Source organism: Corvus kubaryi, unplaced genomic scaffold, assembly GCF_017639235.1.
Source record: "Corvus kubaryi isolate FWS band 111438036 unplaced genomic scaffold, C.kubaryi_AGA036_p1.0 37334, whole genome shotgun sequence".
Taxonomy (NCBI): Eukaryota; Metazoa; Chordata; class Aves; order Passeriformes; family Corvidae; genus Corvus; species Corvus kubaryi.
The window spans coordinates 20,738,378-20,758,600 of record NW_024581108.1 but is presented as its reverse complement, the minus strand read 5'-3'; the positions used below and the strand labels follow the sequence as shown (position 1 = coordinate 20,758,600).

The following is a 20,223-nucleotide window of genomic DNA, read 5'->3' as shown; positions in this document are numbered from 1 at the left end:
AATTATTGTGTGTCAGAAGGTTCTGTCAGAACCTTGGATTTAAAAAACAAACAAACAAACAAACTTGGTAAAGCATTTCAAATAAAAGAAAAAAAAATAGAACAGTGCTTATTGAAGACAAAGCAAGGCCAGATGGAAGCAAAGAAAAGTTTCGTTGTAGCCCTTGTCTGAAATATCATCTTGAGCACTCAGCACAACCAGGATATCCTTCCAATCAAGGAGGTAAAATGTCCAACACTCCTTTGCTTATTTCCACATTTATAGAGACATTACCCACCTCTATAGGAAGGTCATGGGCTGAAGGCTAAATAAATACCTGTGCTCACTCCCTGCCACCAGGGAAACCCTTAAAGAGTTTGGCAGATTTGTTTAAATAAAATCAGATTACACAGAAACACCTGACTAGAATACAGCACTTGGCTAATGTCGAAATGAAGAGCCTAAAACATGCAGTGACATAAAATACCTCTTTCTTATGTCATACCAACATTTTGGGGAACTACTTAGAGGACAATTTAGTCCTCTAATTTCAGTCTAAATGGGCAGATTCTTCCTCAGAAGCAACTACTGGAGACAAGCTCCCCCATGTCAGCCCTCATAACTATCTCTGTAAAATTTTGAAGTGAGAATTAACACACATCTCTTTTTAAATAAGAGCAAATCCTATTTTGTGTAAGTTCAAGACACAGTTCTACCATGGAAAATAAATAAACCATTTAAGTAAGTAATATTTGTTTTCTTAAATTATTTGTGGAAATAAACTCTAAAGAGGTGGATTCATCAGTACTGGACCCCAGATACTCTTCTCAGTTCTCATACACCACTGCACCCCAACTTCCAGCCTTGCCAAACCAAACAGATTCAGATGGGGGCTGACTTATCAAATAAGTCAATTACATTATAAACTGGCATTTGACACAAAAACGATCTGTAGAAAAAGCAGGGAATCAAAATCAATCAAAACCAAAAAGCTTCATTAAAACTCACACAAATATTCACATGGGAGAACTGATCTTGTCTGAGGGCAGGGGGGTGAACCCGGCAACAAGAACAGACCCTTCCAGTCCTGTAAATTTCCACAAATCTGTCTCCTTTTCAGGCACTCATTTACACACAGGAGTGTATGCTAGGCTTAGGATTTGGTTCTTCTAACAGAGAAGTCAATACACCCCATTTTTGTCTACTAAGTCATCACCCGTGAGAACTGCCTTGTGAGCAAACAGAGTCTTTCAGTCAATAACCAGCCACAGCAGCACAGCCCTGTGGGGAAAACCTCACCTCAGGGTAATAAGGTTGTTTTACTTGGCACCAAAACAATAAATGTTCCTTCTTACAGAGCTGTATTTTTAACCAAGTAGATGAAACTTACCCATATTGCAATTTCAAAATACAAACGGGGATGTCTCTCCTAAATAGCACAATAAAATGCACAGCTGAGGGTTAACACAGCACCCCCCGGCCCGTCTCTTAACAGCCACAACACACTGCTGACTCAGGTGTATTTTGATTCTCATTATCTCTCACACAATGCAGAGGCAAAGGAATTAACATTCTTCAAACCCAGAACAAAATTCTCTTCCCAGCAACTGAAGAAGTAACACAAGTGTAACAAGGATCTACGTGCAAAGTCAAGATCCTCACCATGGAGCACATTAAAATGCTATGGAGCATGTGTTAAAGAAACATTTTAGGGATTTTTTTAACTTTCAGAGATTATATTGTCTTACTTTTCTCAGCAAAAGTAGTCTTTTCTTACTGAAAAATCAGTATCTTACTGATAGGGGAATCAGTAAGAATTAAAGCCTCTGCAGATACAAGGAAAAAGAGTTGCATAAAATTCTCTGTGTTTGGAGCATGGTTTAACAAGTTACAGACATGGAAAAATATCAGAAAACAACCTGATTTATTTGCAATCTGTGAAAAAATTCTGCCACCCAGTTCTCCAAAGTGTTCAACATTTCTAGTGAAGAGAAAAAAATAGCAGAAATACAACTATTTCAAAAAACAGTCACAAGTCTTGCAATCTTAAAACTAAGTTAAATTATGGATCCAGAGTAGGTTGATTCATCCAAGCTATCTGCTCTTTTATTGACATGAGAAAAAACCCCAAATAAATAGTAATCTCATTTCTCCCATTTTTCCAAGTCCCTAGGTCAGAGGAGAAAATCATGTAAATTTTGCTCTTTTTAAAAAACAAACAAAAAAACCCCAAACCCAAAGCCATTATAAACCAGTACCAGTATCAAGATTCCATATGCACACTGTTACATTACAGCCCCTCTAGCATGTGTAAAATAATGCTTAAAATGTGTGTTTATAGAGATATTTTCTTCAGAGACAATCACTGTTTATATATGCTTTTAAGCAGAATGAAAAGAACTGCAATGCACACATTTGTGCCTTTCACAAACACATACTTAAGCCAATGCATTCAAGCATAGCATGTTTGGGATTGTAAATGTGTCAAGATAACCCAAACACCATTGGCAGCAATTCTCTACCCATTGTATCGCCATCAAATATGACATTTATTTTACTTAGACAAAAAAACTAATATACACACAGATAAAACACATTTTTATCTCAGCTATAATATGCATTTATCATAAAATATGTTAGAATGAATATAGAAAGCTCAAAGACAGTTGATACCTCCAGAAGGAATGAAAATGCAGGTTCTCAGGATAACTCCTAAGCCAGTTTGCTCTTCCTTCCAACACGGTAATTTAAATAAATACACATTAAGTACTGATATTCCTGAAAGGGCTTATAAACAATTTAAATAATTACAGTGGAGTTATTCTCTCACAAAAAAACCTAAAACCAAACAAAACCAAACCTCCAAACGCAGAGACAAACCAGACAGTACTTGGTATTACCTTTAGATTGGACAACGAAGTTCACAAAATAAGCAGGGTAATAATTCTGACAAAAAAATCCTTCAATCTGGTATAAATACAAATGTTACGTTTTTTAAGGTTATGTTTTAATTTCTTTGCAATACCTGCAGATGTTATAAAGCAACTGATTGGCCATTTCTGTATCAGTAGGACTCTTCTACTGAAGGGACAACTTTTAGACATTTTATAGAATGGAAACTCCTAAAGAATACAGAATGCAACTGGGAATATTCAAGCGCGAAGATGTGAAAAACAACGAATAACAGCAAATATTGCGTGACTTAGCCTAGCTGTAACTCTAAGGAAAGCAGAGTGAGTTCCATTAGCCCAGCACTGGGATGTGAGGCACCACCATCTAAATGAAATCACGTTCATCAGTGTAAACCCATTTCCAACACCACCACAGTACAAACCACCCTCCCCCATTCTGTGTCCTCAATTAAAAGTGTCCTGTCTAGCGATGAGCACAAGAGATACCCTGTTTCTGAGTTTTTCTTGCAGAAGGGAATGTTTTACAAAAGGACGTGTCTCTGGTTATCTCCTTCCAGCAGTTCCCAAAGCAGAAAAGGGCAGGATTTACCCCCAGTCCATTTACTCTCAAACCTCAGGCCACCAGGGATGAGGGATCTCAACACACCAGTCCCAGTGAGGCACCAAACTGCTTCAGAAGACAGAAACCTGCAGTTCTTCTCATTCTGCTTAAAAGCATAACTGCACAGTGGGGAAATAAAAATGCTTCTGGGATTAGTTTAGCTGGTAGAGTGTAAGGCTGATAATAATAAGGTCGTGGGTTCAATCCTTGTGTGGGCCACTTGCAGTAACACTGAATGCAACCATCAGGACGCAAAACAAATGGCCACCAACTCTTCATCCCTCTTTCATCAGTAGTCTAATATCACAAGAAGGCTATTATTAGTAACAAGGGAATAACTGGTCCGCCGAGGGCTCGAGATTCTGCCCTGGGGCAGCGGAGGTGTGGCGATCCCTCACCTGACACCGTCTCATGTCGCTATGGGATCGGCCCGGTTGGCTTTAGACCGTGTCACGGATGGATTTCGGCTCTGTCCCGGCTGGACCGCGGCTCTTTCCTGGCTGGATGTTGGCTCTGTGCCGGTGGGGTCCCACTGAGGGAGGGAGCGGGACCGAGCTCCCCCCTCAGACAGGCCTTTCCCACCGCCGCCCGCCAGAGGGCGGCCGCGCGCGCCGCCGCTCCGTGCGCGCCCGGAAGGCGCGCGCCAGGCCCGCGCGGTGACGTTTGTGTGCCGGGGTGTGGCGTGGCCATGGCGAGTGACTTTTACCTGCGGTACTACGTGGGGCACAAGGGGAAGTTCGGACACGAGTTCCTCGAGTTCGAGTTCCGGCCCGACGGTGAGAGCGGGGCAGGGGGCCGGGGAGGTGGGCCGCCCTCCCGGAGTGGGGGGTGCCGGGCCGCGGATAGCCCCAGCGTGGTTTAATGCCGGGCCTTTCCCCACAGGGAAGCTGCGCTACGCCAACAACAGCAACTACAAGAACGATGTGATGATCCGAAAGGAGGTGAGGGCAGCGCCGCGGGCTGCGAGTCAGGAAAAGAGCGCACAGCGCGGCTGAGGGCGTTTGTGCCAGCAGAAGGGACCGCTGGGCAAGGCCGCGAGCGAAAGGAAAGCGCTGCGCGGGGCCGCGAGCGAAAGGGACCGCTGGGCAGGGCTCGGGGTTGCACGTCGTTGCTGGGATGTTGTGGGCAGGCTTGGATTTATTTCTTTTTCTGAGTGTCCAGGCTTACGTGCACAAGAGTGTGATGGAGGAGCTGAAGAGAATAATCGACGACAGTGAAATCACAAAAGAAGATGATGCTCTGTGGCCTCCTCCTGACAGAGTGGGCCGACAGGTGGGTGCACAATGTCTCTTCTAATTGTTCTTTAATTTTCATGTGTTGGCTCCTTGGAAGCGTAACCAAACTTTTCATTCAAGCCGGTATTGTTTCCAGCCAAAAGGGAAACAAATACTGCTTTAAAACCTGAGTAGTCCCTCAGTGGCAGTGTAGTTGTGGAAGCTAATACGATCCACAGACCTGCTGCATTCAATATCTTTGTTACAGAAATTTGTAATAGAAAATAAAAACCATCACAGTACTGAAGTATTTCTGTAACTGGTACCATGAAGCAGTGAGTTCCTATAACCTTTTATTTTTCAGGAGCTCGAGATAGTAATTGGTGATGAGCACATCTCCTTTACCACGTCAAAAATCGGTTCCCTCATTGATGTAAATCAGTCCAAGTATGTACTCTGCTTTTTATGCTGCCCTTGTTTCTATTTACCAGTCTGTATTAGGATTTCCTGATTATTGGGTACATGTATTTTATATTGTTTCAAAGCATGAATCAGCTCCTGGGGGCACCAGTGCTCTGTGTTGCAGCACAATGTGCCAAATGCCTGTAACTGTGGCGTTACAGGCTGTGTTTTCCCTCACTGAGAGGAGACCTTGCTGTAGGAACCCTGTTACACACATACAGAGTCCAAGCTGCCATTGGCCTGTTTGTATCAATTTCTTTGGGAGAATCAAGATACTTGTATTTCACGTAAGCTGAAAACACTGACTACCATGGTTTTTGTTGGTGTTTTTTTAATCCTAAGTGCTGTTGATACTTGCTTTCATGATAAAAATGCATATTTTGTAAAGACTTTAAATGTTCACAGTTGGAGTACAGAATATTTAATCTATCAGTGTAGAATGAAACAAATCTGTAATATCTAAGATGACATCTAAAAAGTCCCCATATAGGTTTTTTTGGGTTTTTTAATACATTAGTTCTGTAACCTGTTCTCTAAGAGCATCAGTCTTAAACTTTTTTCCCCTCCCTTTCTTCATTCTGTTGTGCACTGCAGAGATCCAGAAGGCTTGAGAGTGTTTTACTACCTGGTCCAGGACCTTAAGTGTCTTGTCTTCAGTCTTATTGGACTCCACTTCAAGATTAAGCCAATATAAATCAGACAAACTGAAGTTTGTATTGCAGTGTCAGCAGTGGGGGTGGGAAGGGAGGATCCTGTTCCAGTTCCTTACTGTTTCTGAAATTTTTGTGTATTTTAGATTATTTTTTTTAATTGTTGTTTTTGTTGTTACGGACTGTTAATGACTCAATAAAAGGGTGAGATTTGCGTTTTTTAATTTCTAAGATGTGGTGAGATTTCTAACACTTATAATGGTGCCTTCAGAGTGTGGCACTTCTCTTGTATCAGACACACGCTGTACTTGTCTATGCAAGCAGAAAAAGGAATGAAGCCTGGCTCTGTGAAATGAAACTTCTGCCAGCTGCCAAGACAAACTTCTGTTACTGTCCTGAGTTGGGTGTGCTGTTGGCCAGACAAGCACAACATCTGACTGCACAGGATAACTGGTTATAGCAGACACACATCACCTTCATCCCAGCCCGGGCTTACCCGCTTGCCTCCAGAGCAGAGACAAACAACAGGCCACTCAGGAGCCATCCAGGATCTTCACTGGTCGTCCCGCCCAGCTTCAGAGAAGCTGAAAAGCAACCTAAATGTATTTAGTTTAGTTCTAGTCTAGCAGATCTGTTGTGCAGCATTAGTTAAAAGACTTCCAAGGGGTCCCCCACAGGCCCTGAGGGTGGTCCCAGTGCTACCAAACCGCGCCTTTGCTTTCTCTTAACCCGTCTGTGTTGTCTAAGAAGCCGCTGCGATTAAAAAAAAAAGTGGTTAATTGACGTTTAGTACTGAAAACTCCAGTGCCTCCCGCTTTCCCTCCCGTCCCCACAGGCACCTTCTGCCTTTCCCGCGCGGCGGGGCGCTGGCGGCCGCCATCTTGGCTGAGGGCAGACGCGGCTTCGCGCCGGCTCAGCCGGGCAGGGAGCGCGGGGCCGCCATCTTGGCTGAGGGCACGGCCCGGAGAAGAGGGAATTCCACGGGATCCACACGGCCATGGGGGTAGGTGGGAGTCTTGGCCGGAGCCCCGCGGGCCATGGGGGTGGGGGGAGCCGGGCCGGCCGGGGCTGACGCCGCTTGCCTTGCAGAGGATCGGGCTGCAGCTCCGCGCCACGCTGGAGAACATCACCCGGCTGCGGGCGGAGGGCCAGGACTTCCGATGGTACCTCAAGGTGCGGGGCCGCGGGGCCGGGGCCGGGAGCGGCGCATATCCCTGATTATTGACAGTTTTCAACCTTCCGATTTGTGTTCTCCAGCTGAAATGTGGGAACTGCGGTGAAGTCTCGGAGAAGTGGCAGTACCTGCGGCTGATGGTGCGTGTGCCCCTTGTAACCTGCCTCTGAGCAAAAATGAGAACACAAACTTGCCTCTTACACACGTATCCGCATCAGGGATGTGACAACTTGCCCTCTTGATGAGATCGTTTTTCAATAGCTACATGCATTTAGAAAATTGTCATGTTCCATATTTGGAAATATTTGGAGACTGTTAATTGAAATATGCCATTTGAATGGTGACCGTTGGTAACAAAGTATTTACATCTACTTTTAAAAAACACCTTGCTGTAAAAATTTAATTTAAAATGAAATTTTGAAGTGGTATCAGAATAAGGTTGTGGCTGTAACATATTCTCTGATGCTGATGGAATCCTTTTGGAGAAGGTTAGGTAAATCAAGATGAGTTAAGCTTGCTAGATCAGCATTTGGAAGCTGAAAAAGTGGGATAAAATTTGTCAGGGATACTTGTCTGGTCTTAGCAATAATCATCCCTTTTTGTTGCATACAGCAGAATGGTTAAGAATGTATTTTGAGGAATTAGTAGAGCATGCCTATATGGATAAGACATAAATATCCATTATTCCCTATTTAAAGTTTAGAACAGAATAATTCTTTGATAATCACAGCTTGTTGAATTACTAATCTCTGTAGTTATAAAAAAACCTGCCTTGTTGCAGCTGCAGTATTTTTAAAAAGTTAAAGGTCATTGTAAAAACCACCTTACCTTTGCAGAGGTTTCCAGTGGCTCAGCTGAAGTGGTTAAAAATGTCTCTCTTGTCATGGATTTTAGGACAGTGCTCCCCTGAAAGGCGGCCGAGGAAGCGCCACTATGGTGCAGAAGTGCAAGCTGTGCTCCAGGGAGAACTCCATCGGTACGTGCTTGGACATTCCATTTTACAGTTTATCCTTTAGTCCCCATTTTTGCTTGACACCATTTGTAAAGAGCTTTCACCAGGGATTTCTTCCCTTGTACGCTGGTGCTTGAGTTCCCAACACGCACATTCTGGACATCACGTTCATGGAGACAGCAAAGCTTCCTGGTGAGTCCAGGCTTCTGCATGAGCAAAACCCATCTGTATTGTTATTTTACAAAAGTGTGCAAATCTTTTTGGCAGTGGTAGGGAAAAATGGTGCAGTGTAAACTTCTCAGGAGAAGGGAGAAAAATTGAATTCTACCTTTTGAAGTCCAGCTGCAGGAAATGCTTGCTGACTTTGTTTCTTTTGCTTTGTATAAGGAAATTTCTTTGAAAGAAGATCCTGGTGCTTGGTTTGTGCTGAATACAACTGAACACAGTGCCACTCACTTGTATACTTTTTTTTTGTTTTAGATATTTTAAGTCAGACAATCAAGCCTTACAATGTAAGTTTGTTTCCTCTTCTATGTAACAAGTGAAAGATAAATAACCATTAACACTATTTTGAGTTTTTGCTCTATCATCCTCCTTCAAGAACACAAAAAGCTGGTCCTGTCCCCAGACAGAAATTGTCTTGTAGACTCCTGCACAGTCTCAAGTGTAGAATAATGTGATACGTTTCATAAGACAACACAGAACTGTATCATTCAAATTAGAGGTGATTATATAATGCCCCTCTTGGTTTCCTTTTGAAGGCTTCCTCATGGCAGATTAAGAAATTCTAGTTATTGACCACTCATGAAATGAGCCATAGGATTTTGCTGTCACTTGGGGCATCAGAGATGACTGCTGCCTTTCAAGCAATCCATTTCTAGACTAATGCTTGTCACTGCCTCTATTAGATGGAAACTAATGGTTTTCTGACTCAATTACAGGCTGAAGACAGCGAGAAGTTCAAAACAATTGTGGAGTTTGAATGCCGAGGTCTGGAACCAGTTGACTTTCAACCACAGGTGAGTTCTTATTTGTGATTAGTTTCTGTTTTTTAGAAGTACTTCCTCTAGAGTAACAAAATACACACTATTTGAAATGGTTCTGGAACATCATAGACCTTCCCAGATTCCCATCCTTCCACAGCTCCTTTATTTACTTCATTTGATCAAAAAACAAACCAAACCAAAAGGCTGCAGTCAGCTAACATGAACAACTGGTATTCTCTGTGCCAGTAAAATCCAAACTAAGCACACCTTGGAGTTGTACTCAAACTGCCTCACAGGTGACTCAGCACTGCTCATCTGAATTCATCTCAGAGGTCTTCACTGCTCAGATTATTGCAAAAGAGTCTTTCCCAAAGGGGAATTGTGGGAGAGCAGCATTAGATGGTACCACTTTGCTCCTTGGTACATTACAGAGTACATCAAAGGCTCAGGTTATGAACACACTTCAGTGTGTGTCCTCTAAAAAACAATCTAATTTTCTTTGGGATTGACATTACCAGAGCCACAGGAAATGAACATCGGCATTTTTCCATTTGCATCTTAACCAGACAAAGCCTGAAGATCACTGGCAGTTACAGGCTGGTGCAAAGCACACCTCAAGGTTCAGAGTTTAAGGATTCTTCAGGGCCAGTCTGCAGTGACTCATCTCTTGTGCATGGTCATGCTCTATGCCACTTAACTCCCTGCTATATTTAGCCTATTATTCCAGTCGGATTAGGTGTAAATAGACTGACAAATATAAACCTATCTTATCCTTCTCTCAGACTGTGATGCTGTGCTAAAAAACAGCCCAAAAAAGTCAACCCCACAACGAATTTGATACAAATAGAATCCCCACTGCAGTGTGCTGGGGGAGTTCTTTATTTATTTAAGTGAAGTCCATCTTTTTGATGAATGGTCATTCCATTATTCCAAAATGGTTATTAGTTTATTCCTGCTTGAAAGCTTTGCAACCAGACCTAGGAACTTGCACTTCAAGAAAAATCTATGGGAAGATTACAAAATGTAGGAGATGTTTATAGCTCTGCATCCTAGTGTCAATTTTATCTACAGAACAAAGACTTCACAGCTGTAACAAGTTTTAATTTAATGTTCTGAGTTTGGTGCACTTGACTGGAGAGTACTTGAATCCCTGAAGAGGTATTTCAGTGAATTTTTGGATGCCTAAATCAGTAAATGAAAATTTTCTGATGTTTAAGTGACTTCCGCAGGTCCACAAAATTTTGTCAACTGCTTTGTAGTTGGCACGATCCAAGCCAGCCTGGCTTTTGCACGACCTTAGATCTCACTTTTGATAGCACTAAACATGGCATGTGGCCATGGAATCACTGTATTTTCTCTGTATTTTTTGGTGGACATAATACAACCACACCTAGAGTCAATTTAAAGTGGCTTAATGTTTGCATGTCTTATTTAAATTACAGTAGTTATCAAAAAAACCCCAACCACCACCAAACATTTGAGTGCGTAAGAGGAGAAAGTATCCTTTGTTTCTCTGATATAAACCCTCTTTTTAGACCTAGTGCAGAAGTTTGTAATTGCAGTCACATGGCTGGTGAATAGCTGCAGGTGGCAAAAGCAGGGCTTCTTCCATTTTTCTGGTGTTTGTTCTATACTCAGCTCTGCAGTTTTGACCCACGATGCTCATCTTCCTCTCCAGCCCAGCAGTTCCCTTGACGTGGGCTTCTGACAGTTACAGAAAGGCCACTGTGTCCTGCAGATCCCTCTACTGTTGTTAGATTTATTAGATCTGCCACACTCTGTGGTATAACTCCCAAGTATTTAACTTCCATTCAAATCCCAAAATATTTTAAAGTCATGTTACTTTGCACATTCTTACAGCTAAATGTCTGACTAGCACTAGTAGGGATTTCTTTATCAAAAATGGAAGTGTAGATCCCTTGCAGAAAACTAGGAAGAAGCTACCTTTGATTTTTAGTCATTGGTTAATAAAATTCTTTAGTTAGAAAGAGTAATGTAATGCTGCTCCCTTCCTGCATGCTAGGGAAGGAATCCCATGCTAGGCTGGGATTTTTAAATGTGCTTTTAAAACTAGTAAATCTTACTGTACAGCTTGGTAACTGTGAACCCTGAACTGAGAGAGCTGTTCCTATAGAAGATAAACCAGAACACCTTCCTAGGGCTGTCCTTTCTGCACTCTTTAGAAATAGCAACAGTGATGGCAGTGAAGAACTCTCCCCTGTGAAAGGCTTGTTTGGGGATACTAAGCTCACTCAGCCAGCTCATCCTCCTTACACATAAAGCTTGCTCGTCACTTGTGTACCTAAATCCAATACAAGCTGCTCCTTCTCTAGAGTGTCTTGGATTCTGACAATATTCAAGCCAAAACTACTTACACTTTCCTCCACATTCTCTTATTACTTTCCTTGCAGTGTATTATGAAACTATTATGCCTGTATGGGTCCTGAACACAAAGCTGTTAGTAGTAATTGGATGTTGCTACATAAACTTAGAAACTAAGGTTTAACATTACTTAGAATAGTTGGAAATACTTTTTTTGCTAAGAAAAATAGAGGAGCAGTGTTCCCTCATTTTACTCTGCTTGCTTGGATTGAATTTTCCCAATTCAAAAGCAGGGTCACAACCTTCTACTGACCCTAACCAGGAAAGAGCTTGCCCATTCTTTCTACCTAATTTAAAAGAAATACAATACATTTTTGTGCTGAGCTACTTTCTTTGCATATGTTTCAATGATCATATTTATTATTTCCTCAGTGCAACATAATTTTAAAAACTTTCTGCAAATGTGTTTGCAGGCAGGGTTTGCTGCTGAAGGTGCAGAATCTGGCACACCTTTCAATGACATAAACTTGTTAGAAAAGGTATGTTGTCTTAGTTTCACTAGTAAAACTAATTAGCTAGCTTGCTTTCCCCACGTCACTGGTCCAAAATACACACCCTAGACTGCTTTTGCTCTTCCTGTAGCTATGCTTGAACAAGCTACTTCCTGTAGCTTGCTATGAACAAGCAGCATTACTAACAGTGTCATTTTAGAAATATGTATTTGTTAACTTAGGAGCTGACAAAGGTTTAAGTCACTCAAGAATTCCAGAGAGCAAGAACCTGGAATACTAAATGGCTGGGGTTATTAAAGTGGTGAGTTGATTTTTCTAGGAAGATCCCTGCCCATTGTCCTGTGCACAGAGATTAAAAAGTAATATAGACACTGTCCTTTAAAGCTCAGGATAATGGCACCTTGGCTGTGAGCAGGAATCTCAAGGTCAAATCTGTTCCCTGGTATCCTACTTGGCAGAGATCTGCTTGTCTGCTTACCCACCTGACTAGGGTATTGTAAATGATAGATAATCCTTTCACCTGCCGTGGCTGCTGTCCACTACAGGCTGGGGACTACATAAGAAAATAAACCCCAAAATATACATATATAAACACTGAGACTGAAGCTCATTTAATTTCAGGTTAGTGCTCTTGCTACTCTCACCTGTTAAAATTTAACTTTCTACAGATATCTAAGACTCAAATTTTGAGTAACATTTAGTTCCAGTTTGAATTCTAGTCTGTGTGCTCTGTGACTAACACTGTGAAATCTTATTTCCTACAGGATTGGAACGACTATGATGAAAAAACAAAGGAATCTGTTGGAATCTATGAAGTTACCCATAAATTTGTAAAATGCTGAATTTCATACCCGTAATAAATTATGACATGCTTACTGATGGAGCTGTAAAGCATCAGATACACAGTTTCTTTGGAGTTACTTTTTTACATGGCTGCACTTCAGAAATGGCAACCTAAGTTCTCAGAATCACAGAATCATTAGGGTTGGAAAAGATCTCCAAGATCAAGTTCAACCTTTGACCGACATCACTGAGTTGTACTTTCTGTCCCCTGCATGCCCTAATAAAATATTTTCCTTGGAGCACTTGCAGATGGCCACAGTACAAACTGAAAATAGAACATAATGACTGAACTGTGCCATTTCCTTAATGCTGTGGGGTTTTGGAATATATATGGTTGTGGTGGACTGTAACTTAGCTAATGGATACAGTAACTACTTAGACAACTTACAGCCTTAAAGGTTTTAATAGTCTGTTACCAGGAAGTAGCCCCATTTGATTCTCAAACACAGCAAATAAAGTCTTCCCACTCACCACTCCTATCATGAGGAAATGGCTACAAGCATTAGTAAAGGCACTGTGTTAACTGTTCAAGGGAACAGGTACACCTTTAGCAGCTTTCTGTCACTTCAGGTAAAGACTGAGATGAGCTTACTGAGAACTCTTACTAAGCTTGACTGCTGTTGACATTTACACAGTTACAATCCTCTGAAAAGCAAGTTATCTTTCAAAGAATGTCATTAAGTAAACCTCATTTTTAGTTAAAGACAGACTTTGTACTCCTTGATGAGTGCACTCACAATCTTGCCAGCTGTTCTCATGTTTAAAAACAAGAAAAAACACAACAAAAAACCCCACCAAAAAAAAACAAAAAGGAAAAAAACCCAATCATATAATCTTTAGTGAATTTTATTGACTTTTGGTGTGATTATTGTTTCCTGTTGTATTATTTCCTGCATCTTCCCAAATTATCACCTTCCTTTCTTTGTTTAAATGAGCAAGAACAATTATGCTACGTTTTAAAGTAAGTTTTAAAATACAGCTTTTCAGCTGAAAACTAAAACAACACATTACAGGAGCAAAGCCTTCAGGCTTACATATGAAAAGCATGCCTCTCCCCTGCTAGCTTATTTCATACTTCCAGGATAGGGTATTGCTTACACTTACTATGCTAAATTAAAAAGACCCTGGGAGAACCTGGAAGCTGAGATACCCAAAGGAAGAGCAAAGGGAAGTAGGTTTCTGAGCCTCTGAACCTGATCTGTCCCATCCAACCAATGTGCTCAGACTTTTCTGTTGTGCTGATGTATTTGGTTGTCCAAGCCAGTGGGACATCAGCTGCATTACTTGTACACAGATCACAGAAGCAAACACCACTGTGCAATTCAGCTCCACAGAAAGACTCGTCCTCCCAGAAGAAAAAGAGTGGAAATCAAGAGGCTTTAAAAGGCAGGAATTCAAGTTCTACATACCAGACAGAGCACAGAATACTTGCAACAGTTTTCTTTCCAACCTTGGTAAGAAAAATGATCTATTGATAGAGGGTCTACCCATGCTGTATGATTTAGATATGGCAATAAAAGAACTTTATGGTTATTAGTAGATAGCTTTATTAAAATACAGTCTTTTCCAGTCAATTTAACAACCCAGTTGGTGATTGCAGGTTACTTAAAGCCTCCCACTTCGTTTTTTGTGTCTCTAAAAGCTGTTATAGTGGAAAGGCTACAAGCAGTTGAGGCACAATCAGTTCTGATAAAAATTCAAGTTTAAAGAGATAAGTGTGACGACTTAGTAAGAAAGCTTACTGCAAGAGTGCAAATGGAACCACTCTTCCATGTTTAAAATTATTGCATGTATTTTTTTTATACCAAACAGTTCAAGAGTGGCATCACAGTACTGTAGTCTGCCTGAACGCTCATGGAACACAGGTGTTCCAAGTTCATTAACTCAGTAAAAATGCTTTTTATTTTAGATTATGTGTTTCAAGAACACATGGATCTGTTACTTAATTTGACATAGTGAATGTTTGTATTTCCTGAAATACATTCAAGGTCTGTAACTGATTTCTTTAAAATAGATAGAAATTTCCTAGTGAATCTAACAGTATTCAAGTTCAATGAAGATACATGAAGTCAATTAAGCTGGGCAGTTTCAGCCATGCTGAACACTGATTAGTATGTCAATTAGACATAATCTGCATTTTATTCTGCAACTGTGAAGTGTTCCAATGTCTTTATGTCTAACTACCAATTTTCTTCCCCTTTAAAACATTAAAGATATCTTCTAGTGACTTGTGTATACACTGAAGGAATTCTTTACCATTCCTAGCTGGGTAAGAGGAAACATTACAACCTATCCAGTCGTCATGTACCTGATACCCTACTCCAAAGCCATCAGCCACCACGGGGCCAAACCCTCCTAACTGCACAGCTGGGCTCACCAAGGTGCTGGTAGAAATGATGTTGTGATTAAGGCGAGCGTAGGCTTGGTCTTGATAGAAATCCGGCAGTGGCAGCCCCTTGGATAAGGCTAAATAGCGCAGGCTGAAGAGATGCCGGTCAAACCCCTGGCCTGGAGAAATAAAACAACAGGTATGAGAGAGATGGCTGACTTCTGTGGGAAGTAAACTCACCTCGGTCACAAAAGAGGTCTGTAGAACTGGGGTTTATTTTTGTACTGGTAGGAAATATTTTTCAGACTTTTCATGCCCATATCCTAGGGAAACAGGGCCTGCTTGTTTTACTACAAGCCTCACCCAGGATCAGGAGAGTACACAAAGGTGCAGTGTTAACAGACAGTTTTAATAATACATTATATTCTTTGATTAACTATTTATCTGAACATAGCCAAGTTATTTAATGCAGAAAAAGGTTTTCCTAAAATTTATGAATCTAAAGAGGAAGAGCATCTTGCACCAACAAAAGGAGGCAAATTTTAGACTCTATGGGATAATATTCAACAGTCAATTTTACTGCTGTCCATTTTAATGCTTCTGGGAAGGACAGTTCAAAAGAAAGCATTTAGAAAGATGCCAGGAGTAGAACAGCCAAAAAATGAGTTTGATTTGGAACTTGTTAAAGCCTTTATTCCCTGCAGAGATAAGACAGTACCTCCTCAGACTTAAAGCCAAAGTTCTTGGTTGCCCTGAGGAGTTCAAGATGCACTAAGTATATGAAATCCTCAAACAGTGCAACTGCTCTAAGGACAAAAACTAAAGTATAAAAAATTCTCAACACATGAAAGGTGCTGTGGGAAGCATAGAGGCATTCCTCTCCATCAAGGAATGAGTATTAGAGAATGCACTTTAAACTGCAGCCTTCTGCTATTGTTTTTGTCAAGTTTACATTAGACCTCCATCAACATTAAATTATTTAGTTGCAAATATTTACAGCAACCTTAACAGACATTTTAGTGCAAAGGCAGGAGTGTTTGATGAATCGCTACTTACCCATAGCAGCCTCTTTTGTCAAACGGCCATGGTACTTGGAGCACTCCACTATCAACTTCTGCAGCTCTTCTGTGCTGTGTTTGGAGAGTTCCTTGACAAAGGCCTCTGAGCATTTCTTTGTATGGACAGTGGCAGGACGTATGGTTTCTGTACGGCCGTGTTTGAAAGCTGCAGTGCTGCAAGACTCGTACGTAGCAACGGTCTGGTCGTACTGGCGAAGGAAAGCCATCTGGAAGGCCAGCTGAGCCACAGCATCTGGGCTCACCTTCTTCTGCTTTAGAAGCTCCTTGCCCCCTTCTTGGAACTGAATTAGGTTAAGAGAAAGTGATTCTACAGTGGCATCAAACTTCTGTTTGGCTTTGGTAATCCCTGCTTTTAAGGCATCATTCAGCTTAAAGTCAAGTTTCTGCACTGCTCTAGAAGAGTCAACTGAAGCAGGCTGGGACTGGGGGCTGATGGCTGGTGTGGTGGTGCTATCTTTAAAAACCTCATTCTGGAACCTGAGCACAGCCACACCATCTCCCCAGGAATGTTCAAAATTAATTCCTGCAGTGCCATCCTTAGTTATGATAAGATTAAAGGATTTGTCATACCAGCGGTTTGCAGCATCTCCATGCAACATAGTGTGGGACACGTGCACAAAGTCTTTAACAGGAAAATCATCTAAACTTAAACAAAACATGGCAGAGTCTACTTTTTGAAGAGCTTCTTCATTGCCGTTTTCCAGTAGATTCTTCCTCAGCAATGCCCATGTATCTCGGTTTTCACTGGAGAGGTAGCCAAGAGGGAAGGCCGGGGCCGGACTGTTGTCACTAAGGATGTATTTCAAGTGTGCTTGTATTTCTGAAGGTTTCAGCATGTTTCCATCTCTATCAATAACATCAAACACGTAAAAATTTCCATTTCTCAACACTAGCAAATGTTTTGCCTTTTCATCTGTATAAAGCTCATCTTTGTTGAGCTTAGGAAGCCGTGTAGAATTGAAAAGCCTGAAGTACTGGGACATATCTAGAGGGTAAGCATTGACCATGTAGGCACCAAACCAAGAAATTGAAGAAGGCACAAACCGGATAATTTTTTTAAAGATCTCAGTGTCACTTTTTTCTGGATTGAGGTGAAAAACCTCTGGTTCAAGGTAACCAGCCCTGAAGGTCTTCATAAAACGTATGGCAGAAACAGTCATGTTCGTAGCTCGTATGAGCTGATCGTTGTATTCCGGTTTCGGATCAGGATTAAAAGACATAAATGCATTAAAATTCAAAACAACAGGCTCACGTGCTTTTAGATACATGTCAAACCAGGGACCTGAAAATTGAGAGTTGAGAAAGAAGTCAGAATATAAAAGCAGCTTCCTGAGTCAGACCAGAGGGTCGTGTAATCCAACAGTGATCATGAATGAACACACACCAAAGTGCCTTTTAATAAGACAAACATATGCAGTAATTCACCCAAGGCTTCTCCCAACCCCCATTATGAAGAAGGATACTGCTGGCTAATCATAAAAATACTGGGTTTGGAATATTCCATATCATGGGTGTCCATGTCATTAGCAACAACGGCCCACCTCCCTGTTTTCTATATGGCTCAATGATAAACCTTAACTCCCAGGACATACAGTGCAGCTCCCCAGCTTTATATTTTGGTGCACACCTCACGTTTGGAGTGGTTCATGCCTTTACCTACTCTTGAACGATTAATTTCTGCAATTCTCTGTCACTGAGTGCATCTCACTGAGGTTAAACCTTCTACCTGGACAGTAAGAAGGGCAACGTGTAGGTCCAGGAACTAAGTTACAATTTTAATTACGGATTCTCACAGGTGAGTAAGTAACACTCATCTACAGCTTCAAAACCACATCAGTCATCATCACGTAGCCTTTTAACCCCAGACCTGAAAGTCCAGGGTGGAGGCAACTCTACATACTTTCAGAAACCAATTTCAAGTGGAACAGGTCTTTTGTGAGGCCTAAAGAAAAATAACTAAACAAAAAGCAATACAGACACCCCACCATTCATGGACAAAAAGCAGCATACTGATTAGCATTGATGAACAACATAAAGCCACCACTAAAAACCCAAGATGTTGTTCAAAGCAAATGGAAAGTAAAATATAACAAACCAAACAGCAGTTTTTGTGAAATAATGTGGTATTCTCTACAGAATGAGTGGTAGCTAACACTCTAACAGGCAGTCTCAACAGACAGCAAGCATAGAAGTGCATTCACTAGGCAACAGGGAATCTTCTACTTCCATAGGTATTTGACTATTTCCACCTCTGCTGCTGTCTAATACTTTCATGAGCAGACACTTGTACATGGAAGCAATAATAAAGCAGAATAATCAAAAGGCTACATGCATGGTCTCCCTCTCCTGATTTGTTTCTATTTATTCTCATTTTCCTATTTCTGTCACTCCTTTTCTTTGGCTCTCTAAAAGAATATAGTTTTGTACTTTTAAGGGCTTTTAGGTCCCAAGTAATGACCACTTCTGCCTCCCAAACTTACTTACACTCTGTGACCCCTCCCCTCCCTCAGAGTTTAGTTTTCTTGCTAAATAACATGGAATTATTTGGAAATTATTGCTTTAGTTTCCTTAAGTGAAATGCTAGATAAGCTCCTCTTTAACCTAAACCCTATAAACTCATGAAAAAATACTATTGTTCCAGTATCTATCTACCCAGAATTCTGGTAGAATAGATGAAGTTAGATAATGAGCATTCTTCTTTCCACCAGCCTCTGAAATTGCTCAAATATACCCAAAGAGAGTGCTCACAGCAGGTTATTTCAAGTTTCTGGATTTCTTAAAGCTTCAGCCTAGTGTATTTATGGCATTATGAGCTGTTATGAAGCATGATGATTTACAGACTCATCCTACACCCAGCAGGCCACCATACCTGTGATGTAACTTGTATGTTTGTTCTGGTTGTCTTGAGCAACCAGTTGTTCATGCAGCTCTCTTCCAATTCCCTTTTCAAAGGCATGAGCGAGTTCCTCAGTTTTCCTACATCAATCAAGAAAAGAGTCAAAACGCTGTCACAAGTCACCCTTGTTATGTGTAACATTTGGCTTTGAAGCAGAACATGACACTGCAATATGTGTTTGTCCATACCTGAACTGGTCATCATTTAAAAGAGGTTTCTGGGCATTCAGGTATCTCGTAATTGTATCTTCTAGCTTGGGAACTGGCAGTCTGAAGGAACACAGAGATGTTCACTTGATGAGCAAGGGCATGACTGAAGCCTGTGTTTCTTACACAGTCATCTCTCTTTGCCTCCTTTCTTTCACATCCTTCCTTATACTATTATATATACTATACATATAGATATATATACACACACGATACCATACTATATATACTATTACACTATATATATGTATTTGGATAATGCTTCTGTATACATATTATCCAAATGCCTCAGAAGTTTCTTGTGGAATAACAGAAGCGAAGGACTAGATGGGCATCAGTCAGCACACCATAATGTTCTTGGGAAGAAAGGCAGAAAACCAACTTGACAGTCTTGTTACAAAGGTATGGCAGTGATGGGAGCTAATCCCTTACAGGGAACAGAGTGCCATAAACCGCTGCTAGGAGAGGCAGTTCTATAGAAGGAATAGTTCGGTTGCCGGCCCCGTTCGGCCTCCCCCTCACAGCTGCGTGCTGCACATCTCTTTCTCACAAATTTCTTATTCGGTATCTTTGTCAACTTCCTCTGAGCCTAAGTTTTGCTTTGTATAGCACAATCCTGTTACATCCAGGAGGTTATTTTGCCCGCCAGGGGGATGTTTCAGTTGCAGGCTTGTAACCATATCTACACTGTGAAAGCCGAGCCCGTTCCTCTGCAGACAGCGGGAAGCGCGCACAGAGAGAGCCGCGCACCGCGGCGCCCCGGGCGGACATTCCCACTGCCCTCTCCTCACAGCGGACACCCCGGGCCGCCGCCGCCGCCCCTTTCCCGCGCCCCCCGGAGCGGCGGGCTCCGCCGTACCTGGGCAGGCTCTTCTGGTAGTGCATGGTGGGCACGATGCTGCGGTGCAGGAACTCGGCGGCGCCCGCGCCGCTGTAGCCGCGCCGCCCCGGGGCCGCCCGCAGCAGCTGCCGCGCCGCCATGATGCGCGTCAGGCCCGCGCCGCGCCCGGCCCCGCCCGCCGCCCGGGGGGCCGGGCCACAGCCACCGCTGCCCCGGGAACGAACGGGAAAAGCCGAGCGGTTTCTATTATTCCGTTCCAAAAATC

At 42.0% G+C, this 20,223-nt stretch overlaps 3 protein-coding genes across 6 annotated transcripts; 2 read left to right on the top strand and 1 right to left on the bottom strand.

Moving 5' to 3' along the window:
• Positions 1–4,116: 4,116 nt before the first annotated feature.
• On the top strand, positions 4,117–6,042 carry MAGOH (mago homolog, exon junction complex subunit). Its single transcript, XM_042030726.1, has 5 exons — positions 4,117–4,268; positions 4,375–4,433; positions 4,654–4,764; positions 5,071–5,153; positions 5,763–6,042. Exons 1-5 carry the CDS (start codon positions 4,181–4,183, stop codon positions 5,860–5,862), a joined length of 441 nt encoding a protein of 146 aa, XP_041886660.1. The 5' UTR covers positions 4,117–4,180; the 3' UTR covers positions 5,863–6,042.
• A 668-nt stretch (positions 6,043–6,710) lies between these two features.
• Positions 6,711–12,665, top strand: CZIB (CXXC motif containing zinc binding protein). 4 transcript variants are annotated; one of them, XM_042030722.1, is made up of 8 exons: positions 6,711–6,821; positions 6,908–6,991; positions 7,076–7,132; positions 7,887–7,968; positions 8,425–8,456; positions 8,886–8,963; positions 11,726–11,791; positions 12,529–12,665. In XM_042030722.1, exons 1-8 carry the CDS (start codon positions 6,816–6,818, stop codon positions 12,604–12,606), a joined length of 483 nt encoding a protein of 160 aa, XP_041886656.1. In that variant the 5' UTR covers positions 6,711–6,815; the 3' UTR covers positions 12,607–12,665. The 4 variants fall into 4 exon arrangements, with proteins under 4 accessions (XP_041886656.1, XP_041886657.1, XP_041886658.1 ...); XM_042030723.1 differs by lacking the exon at positions 7,076–7,132; XM_042030724.1 differs by lacking the exon at positions 11,726–11,791.
• Positions 12,666–13,437: 772 nt separating this feature from the next.
• Positions 13,438–20,117, bottom strand: CPT2 (carnitine palmitoyltransferase 2). Its single transcript, XM_042030721.1, has 5 exons — positions 19,977–20,117; positions 19,100–19,180; positions 18,885–18,991; positions 15,993–17,297; positions 13,438–15,115 (listed from the first exon to the last, which is right to left on the bottom strand). The coding sequence occupies exons 1-5, from the start codon at positions 20,096–20,098 to the stop codon at positions 14,784–14,786; spliced, it is 1,947 nt and encodes a 648-aa protein (XP_041886655.1). The 5' UTR covers positions 20,099–20,117; the 3' UTR covers positions 13,438–14,783.
• Positions 20,118–20,223: the final 106 nt, after the last annotated feature.

Coding starts and splice junctions, on each gene's coding strand:
- MAGOH (XM_042030726.1), top strand. CDS start 4,181: ATGGCGAGTGACTTTTACCTGCGGTACTACGTGGGGCACAAGGGGAAG. Junction 4,434..4,653: donor ATGTGATGATCCGAAAGGAG/GTGAGGGCAGCG, acceptor CTGAGTGTCCAG/GCTTACGTGCACAAGAGTGT. Junction 4,765..5,070: donor CTGACAGAGTGGGCCGACAG/GTGGGTGCACAA, acceptor TTTATTTTTCAG/GAGCTCGAGATAGTAATTGG.
- CZIB (XM_042030722.1), top strand. Junction 6,992..7,075: donor ACTTCCGATGGTACCTCAAG/GTGCGGGGCCGC, acceptor TGTGTTCTCCAG/CTGAAATGTGGGAACTGCGG. Junction 8,964..11,725: donor CAGTTGACTTTCAACCACAG/GTGAGTTCTTAT, acceptor ATGTGTTTGCAG/GCAGGGTTTGCTGCTGAAGG.
- CPT2 (XM_042030721.1), bottom strand. CDS start 20,098: ATGGCGGCGCGGCAGCTGCTGCGGGCGGCCCCGGGGCGGCGCGGCTAC. Junction 19,181..19,976: donor TACCAGAAGAGCCTGCCCAG/GTACGGCGGAGC, acceptor GTGTTCCTTCAG/ACTGCCAGTTCCCAAGCTAG. Junction 17,298..18,884: donor ACATACAAGTTACATCACAG/GTATGGTGGCCT, acceptor CTCAATTTTCAG/GTCCCTGGTTTGACATGTAT.